The 10530-nt window shown below is 46.4% G+C and overlaps 1 protein-coding gene across 1 annotated transcript in view; it reads right to left on the reverse strand.

The window, feature by feature from the left end:
• Nucleotides 1-1398: 1398 nt before the first annotated feature.
• Nucleotides 1399-10530, reverse strand: part of UBE2Z (ubiquitin conjugating enzyme E2 Z) — a 32912-nt gene continuing 23780 nt past the window's right edge. The window contains exons 6-7 of the mRNA XM_082272388.1: nt 7068-7158; nt 1399-2197 (exon numbers count right to left, since the gene is read on the reverse strand). Coding sequence (XP_082128514.1) covers nt 2027-2197; nt 7068-7158 — 262 coding nt within the window. The 3' untranslated portion in view covers nt 1399-2026. The remainder of the gene's footprint in view (nt 2198-7067; nt 7159-10530) is intronic.

Genomic DNA, 10530 nt, shown 5'->3' on the forward strand with positions numbered 1-10530 from the left:
AGAACACAAAGGGTTTGAACCCCTGTCAAGATTTTTATTATTTCTATTCTGTCTGGTTGGTTAAGAGATATCAATCTCTTCAATGGGGACACAGCTTGGTTACTCACTCACCCCATTTTATATATGCGTGTCACAGGGTCACCAATGGGGTAACAAACAGGAAAAAAAGACAAATGTTACCTTTTCGACTATTTCCAAACAAAAAATATTGCGTTGGAGTAAAAAAGTGATTGTAAAAGGAAAGAGAAAAAAAATAAATAACTATAACAAACATGTCTATGCTTACCTGCTCCGTGCAGTGGAATTACACAGAGGCCCAGAGCCTCCTCTTCTCAGGTCCCCCGCCAGAGCTCCTGGCTCCTCCTCCACTGTCCAGTGCCCCCACGAGAAGCAGCTTTCCAAGGGGGCACTGGTGCGTGCGCACTCCCGAGCCTTGCTGCTGCATCCATTGACACAGACAGCGGGACCAGACCCGCCCCCACGTCACTGGCTTTGATTGCCCCAGTGGGACGCGGAAGTGAGGGGATAGAAGAGTTTCAGATGTGCACAGTGCTGGATCAAATAAGGGCTCAGGTAAGTAAAAGTGTGTGTGTGTGTGTGTGTGGGGTGAGGGTCCTTAAAGCAGAGTTCCGCCCAAAAGTGGAACTTCTGCTCAGTCGCTTCCTCCCCCCCTCTGGTGCCACATTTGGCACCTTTCAGGGGGGAGGGAGGGGGGAATGGGTACGTGTTTTGACAGGTACCCTTCCTTACATTCGGGAGATGGCGCCGTGGCGCCCTCCCTCTGAAGTTTGGCCCCCTCCTCCTCCCCCTGCTGCCGAGCCAATCCAAATGTGCAGCGTGATTTGCGCATGCTCATTGGGGACCCGCCCATGAAGCCGCGAGGCTTCACTGCCGGGTTCCCTCACTGACAATGGCAGCGGCAGCACCTGACAGACGAAGGAAACATTGGTTGCGGTGCCAACATCGCTGGACTCCAGGACAGGTAAGTGTCCTAATATTAAAAGTCAGCAGCTACAGTATGTGAAGCTGCTGACTTTTCATTTTTGGAGGGGGAGGGGGTGAGGCTGGAACACCGCTTTAACATTTTTTACCCTAATGCAAGGAATACAATAAGGTAAAAGATGTTCAGGCTTTACAACCACTTGAAATTTTGCAACGTTACAACTTCTTAACCGACTTTGCAAATTTCAAGCTACAAATTAGAATATTGGACCTTCCTAAATAAAAAGGGAGAAGTTGATCCGTTGCAGTCTTTGTATAAAAGAACCTATTTAAGTGCCCTCATTGTCCCGTACACTAACCCAATACTCCTAACAGTCACATATCCATATGCCCTTATTAATGTCTTTTGCTTTATGGCTCAAACTCTTGTACTCTTTTAGCTGGCATCTAAGCCCCTAGGTAAGAAAACAGATTTATTGGACCTTTTTTGTGTCCCTGAATTCTGTCCGTAAGATACAGTTTTAGTAAAATAAGAGATGTATACACTTTTCTCATCCAAATTTACAACCATCACAAAAATTACAAAAAAAAGAAGAAGAAGGCGTTGAAGCCTTGATTTATCCCAGTACCAAATATATATAACAGGGAAATGGACAATGCCCATTAAATAAGACAAAGTGCACTTCTCTGGGGTGAAAATGTAGAGGGATGGGGGTGCATAATCATGTCTGGAGCTAAAAATGGCAACTGGTTAATCCCGTGGCTGGGGAAGGCTCAATTTGCTTGTGATAAAACTCTTTGGCTTGTCTGGGCCACTAAATGACCATTTCACGAAGAAAAGGATTGAATCCGAGAAAGTGCGCCGCCTTCGTGTTTCGATCCAGGCTCCATTAGTCCAAGCCCCCAGCCTTTGGTCTATAGGATGGTTACAGGCCATCATCTAAGGATTAGCAGAGAGATGGACTGACTCTGCCCCCAAACAGCAGCCAAAAGCAAATCAGGCTTTGTTTAGAACAAAGTCTTTTTATTGTCCGTGTAATCCTTAAGAACTTGGCTACGGTTATGCAACTTGCATTCCCATAGTTTAGGGGTTTGAACTCCCCTGGGTGTCCATTTCTGTTTCAGAAGAGCTGGATTCTGAGTCTATATCCACAGTCTCACACCGATGTTTCTCCCGAACTCTTTGCTGGATAAGCTGCAAGCGGCTCAGCAGAGACTGGTAGTCAAAATGCCCTCGCTTCTCACCAAATGGATCCTAAAACCAGAAAGAAACTTGTTTCAAACACACATTTTCCAGAACACATAAGCCTAAGGCTGGATACACACTATACAAATTTTGTTGGTAGATTTCCTTTAGATTTACCTTTTCTATGTAGTGCAAGGGCCTGTCTGATTGCATACAATTTGAAAGTGATTAGGTCTGACCTCATAGTATATGGTTTTGGTAAATCTAAAGAAAATTGTATAGTGTGTATCCAGCTTAAGGAATCCTGTCAGTCAGAGAAATAAGTAAGCTGCTATTTTCCTTTTGAAAAAGCCAACTGCCTGGCTGTCATGTTGAAGCAATACTTTGATTGAAAGGAAACAGCTAGGGAAAGGCATAATGGTTACTAAGGCTCCATTCACAACTGAGCGATCAGAATCGTGGATGGAACCGCCGCGTGATTCAAAATTGCAGCAAATCTGGGACACTTGAACAACGCCATTACTTCCTAATGGCACCCCAATCAAAAATTATGATAAAATTGTGCAAATATCGTGGGCCGCCTGTCACCCGGAACTTCTTTTGAGGCGACAAGTGGCCCACAATTTTATTTGCACAATTTCACCGCGATTCGTCGGGTGACAATCGCGTCGCGACTGGGGTGCCATTACATAATGGCATCACACAAGCCTCCTGTGATTTCAAATTGTGACCAGAATTGCAGCAATTCTGCCCGCGATTAGGATCGCTTTAGATGTGAGTGGAGTCTTATTGTCAGTGAGTTAACAGCCAGGCAACTAAGATTTTTAAAAGGAATTTAGAAATTAGAGTTTCATCTTTTTAAGAAAAAAAAAAAAAAAACATTGTCCCCCCCCCCCCTTCTTTTTTTTACTTTTTTTTTTATTGTACGTTTTCATACTTGGACACAGTGTCTTTTATAGTGCAGACGTTAAAGCAGTAGTGAACAAAAAAAATTCCTGTGCAGGACAATATAATGAGCTAGTACGCATCGCATACTAGCGCAATATAAAAGACTTATCTTAGAACGAAGCCCCCCCCCCAGCGGTGCACTGTCTCCACTGACAGGTCTTCCATCTTGACCCGGTCTTCCTTCTGGGTCTGCGGGTGTTGGTGAACCATTCACCAATGGCCAAGCTGCAATGTCGTCACTCATGGGAGTCATGGCTCTCTCAAAGGACAGCATGCCGTCCATTCAGATCGCAGTGCGCATGTGCCACTGACGTCACTGGCTGCTACTACAATAAGTATCTCCTATACAGTGCATGTTTAGGAGATATTTACTGTACCTGCAGGTAAGCCTTATTATAGGTACAAGTAAACAAGGGGGGCTTAACTACCTCTTTAAAGAGAGTCCAGGTCTGTTGCTTTTTTTTTTTTTGCTTAAAGCGGGAAGCCCCGCTGTAAACAACTGCCAGCAGGTGGGCATTTATTGCAGAATAAACATGCACTGCCTCTTCTGCAATAAAATGCCCCTACCTGCCTGTTCGCCATCTCCTCCAGCACTATAAACTGAGATGTGCATGCGCAGCTCAGCTTACAGTGCAAGGCTGGTCTCCAAGTGCCAGGACGTCATCCCCCGCTGGCCAACGAAGAGGCCTGAAAACCGGCACTGAGAAGAGGACAGTGCTGGACCATTGGACAGGTAAGAATGGAGACTTAAAGTGGAGCTCCACCCAAAAGTGAAAGCTCTGCTTGTCTAGGTTTGACAGGTACCCGCTCCCACTTCCGGCCTAGTTTGCCACAGTGAAGTGAGCAGGAATTTCTGCCCCCCTCCTTGTCCCTGCAACCGGTCCATTGGCAAAGTGTTGCGTGATTCGAACATGCGCAGTAGGAAAAAAGGCTGTGTTTCCCTTAGCCAAGATGGCGGCGCCAGCCCCCGTATTGGCTCAGGTGAGGACACTGCTAGATCCCTGTACAGGTAAGTTCCCCAATAGTAAAAGTCAGCAGCAACAGTAGTTATAGTTGCTAACTTTAAAATTATTTTTTTGGGGGGGGGGTTGACTGAACTCTAAGCTCTGCCTTAAATAATTAGCCAATAGATCCAGAACAATTATATGCATTCGGTATCCAAGCACCATACTTGATTCATGTATGAGACTAAGCAGCTTGCCATGCACACTTCGATTTCTTTCGTACAGCTCTGGGGCCTGAACAAGAGAAATCATTCAAATTTCATCTGCTACTCAGTGAAATGGAGGAATTTCCACTGCTGGCTATTGCATACAGACAGCCACAGCACCTGTGCCTGAATACCCAAACAGCGACAGCATGCGATAGAATGTAGTCATTGTTTTGTCGACAATTTTCCACCCGGCTCCCTTGATTTTGAAATTGAATTGTGAAGCCACCCACATCTTGAATTTCAGTTGATTAAAGTCCTGGAAAATTGCCTATATAATGCTCACCTTTCTCTGACTGGGTATAGTTTGATAGATATCTGTATGTTCTGACAGTCTCTACTTGCATAGGCTGAACATGCAGAGTTGTAAAGCAATTTCTCCTATGAGATTTCATGTCTAAAGCCTGGTACACACGGTGCGAGGAGCTCTGAAAAAGCTTGCTGTACTAACAATACAATGTTAGTACAGCGATCTCGGCTGAGCTATTGTGTTCTGACAGGGGGACTTCCCCCTCTCCAGAACACACTGGTCAACTCTTGCAGCCATTGGCTTAGAGTGCCGATCGGATGCCGGTTTTCCAGCATGCTTGTTCAACAGAAGGCGTGCATCAAACAAGGACCTGTACACAAGGGCCAATGTATCTACTGTACCGGCTGATTTCGGCCCGTGTGTACAGGGCTTAAAGTGATTGTAAAGGCAGAAGTTTTTTTTTCATCTTAGTGCATTCTATGCATGAAGATAAAAAGCCTTCTGTGTGTAGCAGCCCCCATAATACTTACCTGAGCTCCGTTTCTATCTAACGATGTCCATGAGTGCCTCGGCCGTCTAGGACTCTCCCTCCTGATTGGCTCCTGCTGCTGTCATAGTCAGTTAGCCAATCAGGACAGAGGGGGCGGGGCTGAACCGTGGCTCCATGTCTGAATGGATACATAGAGCTGTGACTTGGCTCGGGTGCCCCCATAGCATGTTACTTGCTATGGGGGCACTCGGGAGGGGCCAGCAGCACTGATGAGACACCCAAGAAGAGGAAGATCTGGGCTGGTCTGTGCAAAACCAACTGCACAGAATAGGCGAGTATAACGTTTGTTATTTTTAGGACCACACCATAGAAACGCAGTCCGAATGCGTTCCGGATGCACTTTTGCATGCGCGTTTTTGAAGCGTTCTTGTGCGTTTTTGATGCTTTCCCCCTCTTTTTGTCTTCACCTTAAGGGCCAGATCACCCGATAGAAAGGCAGTCCGGATGCGTTCCAGATGCTTTTCTAAATGCAGGTTTTTGACGCCAATTTGATGCAGTCCAGTGCATTTTCCCCCCTATTTTTTCTTAACTTTAAATAAGGACATGTGTGTTCCAGTGCATTTAGGCGCGTTACGCTGCGTTTCAGTACAGTCAAATGCAGGAAAAATGCAGCATGCTATGAGTAAGGCTACGGCCAGAATGCGTTAGCATTTTACCATGCTGTACACTGCTGCCATGCTGGAATAAATGGCTTTAAAAGGAAGCATTCATGTGCCAGCTTTTCTTGTTACTTGAAAAATGCAGCATGTTCTTTTTTTAACTGGAACGCCCTGGAACAGACCGCACTGGTGTGAACTATGCCATTAAAAACCATTAAACCTACTATCCATGTGTTTTTGATGCAGAAAAAACCTGCACTGGACTGCATGTGGTGTGAACGGGCCCTAAATGGGGACATGTGCATCCCAGTGCATTTTTACTGCGTTTCAGTGCAGTTCAGTGCAGAAAAAATGCAGCATATCCTATTTTTTTTTTTCTGGAACTGCAACGGACCGCAATGAACTATGCCATTGGAAACCACATAACCTAATTTCCATGCGTTTCTGATGCAGATAAAAAAAAAAAAACAATCGCACTGGACTGCGTATGGTGTGCACTGGCCCTTATAAAAAAAAAAAAAAAAAAAACAAGACTTTACAATCACTTTAAAAGGTAGCTTTATCCTTAAGATTACAATTTCTCTGTACAAGAAAGTTAAACCTGGTTATACAACTCAAAAGCTGTTGCAGCTGTGAAAGTTAATTCCCCAACATGACACCAGGGGGCATCGGTTCTGGTCCTATAGCACCTCTGAAACCACACACAGGTTGGCCAATGCTTCCTGCAAGGCTTGTCAAAACTTCCTCACATTCCGTCTCCACATTTTTCCCATGAGCGCACTTCGATGAAATATGCGAACAGCTGAACTAACTGGATCAGTAAAGATGCAGGAAATTCACACAGAACATGTCGTGTTCACGAATCTTTAAAAGCAAGGTGTCAAGATTGACCCTTTGACTGTCCCATAGCAAATCTGCAGATGAGGAGGACTGTGTACCAAGTCAGGAGCTAGTATGGGCCTGTGGAGTGTAGCCTGGCGGCATAGATACCATGCAGCAGCTATTAGTAGATTTTGGTCAAACAGGTATCAGCTTGTCCCCAGAAGTATTGCGTTTTCATGTACATAAACCAACTGAAATGCCAACATATAGTAAACCGGGAGGAGCTCCAATTTTCATAATATCATTGGTTTAGGCTTTGTTCACAATAGTGCGACTTGGAACACAAAGTCGCATAGCAAGTCGCAACCCATTGATTTCAATGGCAACTGTTCCAATCTATGTGACCTAATTTAACTTAATGACCTTTGATGCAACTTTCTTGTAACTTGAGTTCCAAAGTGTAAAGTCGCACGCGAAATCACGCAACATTGGAGTCGCACTAGTGTGAATGGAGCCTTAACCACCAAATTATTAAACATAAATAAGCCCCAATTTATTACCTGCATGCTCTGTCCTTGTAGATGAAATCTGTCTTTGCAAACTGCTTCATAAAAATCATAATATTCCAAAAATGATTTCTCCATAACGGTCCTGCAAGAAACAGAGATGGTTACCAAATGAGGGGGATGTCACTTGCCAAGAATTGCAGTTAGCCTAGAGCAGTGATGGGGAACCTTGGCACCCCAGATGTTTTGGAACTACATTTCCCATGATGCTCTACTACACTGCAGAGTGCATGAGCATCATGAGAAATATAGTTCCAAAACATCTGGGGTGCCAAGGTTCGCCATCATTGGCCTAGAGCAGGGATATGCAAACAGTGGCCCTCCAGATGTTGCAGAACTACAAATCCCATGAGGCATAGCAAGACTCTGACAGCCACAAGCATGACACCCAGCGGCAAAGGCATGATGGGACTTGTAGTTTTGCAATAGCTGGAGGGCCACACTTTGCATATCCCTGGCCTAGAGGGTCTAAGCAGTTCAATCAGTAAAGCCCGACGCCTGAGCAAAAGACACACAGGTAGGGGCAAACTGAAATCCATTAATGGATAAGTTAACTTTTGTAGCATGTTACATCTGTATTTAGGGTGTTACAATAATGCACCTGCCACCAGTGGTGTAACGTAAGGGGGGGAAGCCTGTGCAGTTGCCCTAGGCGTAACATTTAGAGGGATGCAGACAGTGCTGGTGGCAGCTTGGGGGGGGGGGGGGGTGGAAAAATACCAGCCCCCCAACAGGCAAACCAGAACCTCCATGCTGCCCCCTGTAGGAGAGAGGGCGCAGTATGGAGGCTTTAGTTTACCTGCTGTCCCCAAGAAAGCAGGGGGAACTACTGATCCAAGCATGCAGAGGAGGGCAGATCCCAAGTGTGTGCCGGCAGTGAGGGGGTGGGTCAGGCCAGGGTTGCCGGTGGAGGAGGAGGCTCCCTGCTGGTTGCTGCAGCTGACACCGGAAATTCTGCTGGAGATATTCTCCTGCCTGTGCGGGACACAGCTAACCCTCCTATCCCTGATGCTGCAGAACAAGTGAGATGTGGGGGGGGGGGGATTGTGTGTGTGTGATTGGGGGAGAGGTATCTGGGGGTCTGTGATCAGAGTGGATGTATGATCAAAGTGGAGGGATCTGGAGATGTGATCAAAGTGAAGGGATGGGGGTGTGATCAGAGTGGGGGTATCTTAAAGTCCAAAGGTTAGGGGGTGAAAAATGCTTGGCCTTTCCCTAGGCGCCAACAACCCACACTACATCATTGCCTGCTGCCACCACCCTGATCCCTCACTGTGAGAGCGGGTGGGTGATCCTCTCCCTGCACCCATTGTCACAATTTGAAAACAGCACAGCAATGCAGGGCTCCACCCACACATTCATTTAAATAGATCTGTGAATGAATGAACTACAAGTACCATCTCCCACCGCAGCAGACAGCTTGTACTTCACAATGAACTGGGAGGGCGCTAGTGAGTGCTGGAGATATTCTCCTGCCTATCTTCTATGCAGGATGTGGAAACCTTACAAGCGGACCTGAACAAAATAACGGGGTGGGCAACTACATGGCAGATGAGGTTTAATGTTGAAAAATGTAAAGTAATGCACTTGGGCATCAGAAACACAAAAGCAAGCTACTCACTAGGGGGGGAACCTCTGCGTGAATCTAAGATGGAAAAGGACTTGGGGGTACTGGTAGACAACAGGCTTGGCAGTGGCATGCAATGCCAAGCCGCTGCAAGCAAAGCCAACAGAATACTGGGATGTATAAAAAAGGGGATTCGCTCCAGAAATAAAGAGATTATTCTCCCGCTCTACAAGACTCTGGTCCAGGCACATCTGGAGTATGCTGTCCAGTTCTGGGCACCGGTCCTCAGGAAGGATGTGCTGGAACTGGAGAGAGCCCAGAGAAGGGCAACAAAAATAATTAGGGGAATGGAGGACATCGGCTATGAGGAAAGACTACAAGCACTGAACCTGTTCTCTCTGGAGAAGAGACCCTTGAGAGGGGATATGATATCAATGTACAAATACTGTACTGGTGACCCGAGCATAAAGGAACAAACTTTTTCGAGAAAGGAAATACAATAAGACACGTGGCCACTCACTAAAACTAGAGGAAAGGCGGTTTAACCTTAAAATACGTAAGGGGGTTCTTCACTGTAAGAGCAGTAAGGATGTGGAATTCTCTTCCACAAGCAGTCATATCAGCAGGGAGCATTGATAGTTTCAAAAAACTATTAGATGGGCACCTTAAAGACCACAACATACAGGGGTATACAATGTACGGTTAAAAGCAAACACACACACATCATAGGTTGAACTGGATGGACTGATGTCTTTTTTCAACCTCACTAACTATGTAACTATGTGGGACACAGCTAACCCTTCTATCCCTGGTGCTGCAAGACTGGTGAGATGTGGGGGGGATTGTGTGTGTGTGATGGGAGGTATGTGGGGGTGTGTGATCAGAGTTGAGGTATGATCAAATTTATAGTAACTGGAGATGTGATGGGGGGGGTCTGGAGGTGTGATCAAAGCGGAGGGATGGGGGTATCTAAAAGTCCACAGGTTAGGGGGCGAAAATTGCTTGCCTTCCCCTAGACGCCAACAACCCACACTACGTCACTGCCTGCTGCCACCACCCTGATCCCCCTCACTGTGAGAGCGGGTGGGTGATCCTCTCCCTGCACCCATGGTGACAATCTGAAAACAGCACAGCAATGCAAGGCTCCGCCCACACATTATTCATTCAAATAGATGTGTTACTGAATGAACTACAAGAACCATCATCCACCGCAGTAGTTCACAATGAACTGGGAGGGCGCTAGTGAGTGGTCTCGTTCATTGATTCTTCTTGGACTTCAGCAATTATCTGCCTGTACTTCCCTCAGCTGGCTGAGAGACTGCCGAATCCTGGCATTGCACACGCGATCTGCCGATTGTGGGTGCAATGCTTTACAGGCTCCAGTGAAAAAAAGAAATGCTAATTTTTTTCTAACCTACGCATTTATATTTTTTTTACAAAAAGTAGAACTTATCCTTAAGTGTCCATTTACACTACCGCGACTTGGCGGCCTGACAAGTTGTGGTCCGCGCGGTCCATGCAGTGCTACAGGACCAGTTCTAATAGGAGCGACACAAGTGGCTCCGACTTAGAAAAAGGGTCCTGTACTACTTCGGGGCGACCTCGGAGCAACTTGCATAGACATTCATTATATGAAGTCCGTGCAAATCGCGCCGAAGTCGCGGTGCACGCGACTTCACAGGTCGCCCCCGAAGTTGGAACGCGACCTAGTGTGAACCGAGACTTAGTGCCGGTTCACACTAATACGACTTGGTCAGCCTGACAAGTCACGCACCGTCGCGTCCCATAGTGTAGTACAGGACCGGTTCTAATAGGAGCGACACAAGTCACTCCGACTTAGAAAAAGGGTCCTGTACTACTTTGGGGCGACCTGGAGGCGACTTGCATTGA

The sequence above is a fragment of the Pelophylax lessonae genome (assembly GCF_965119305.1).
Source record: "Pelophylax lessonae genome assembly, chromosome: 11".
NCBI lineage: Eukaryota > Metazoa > Chordata > Amphibia > Anura > Ranidae > Pelophylax > Pelophylax lessonae.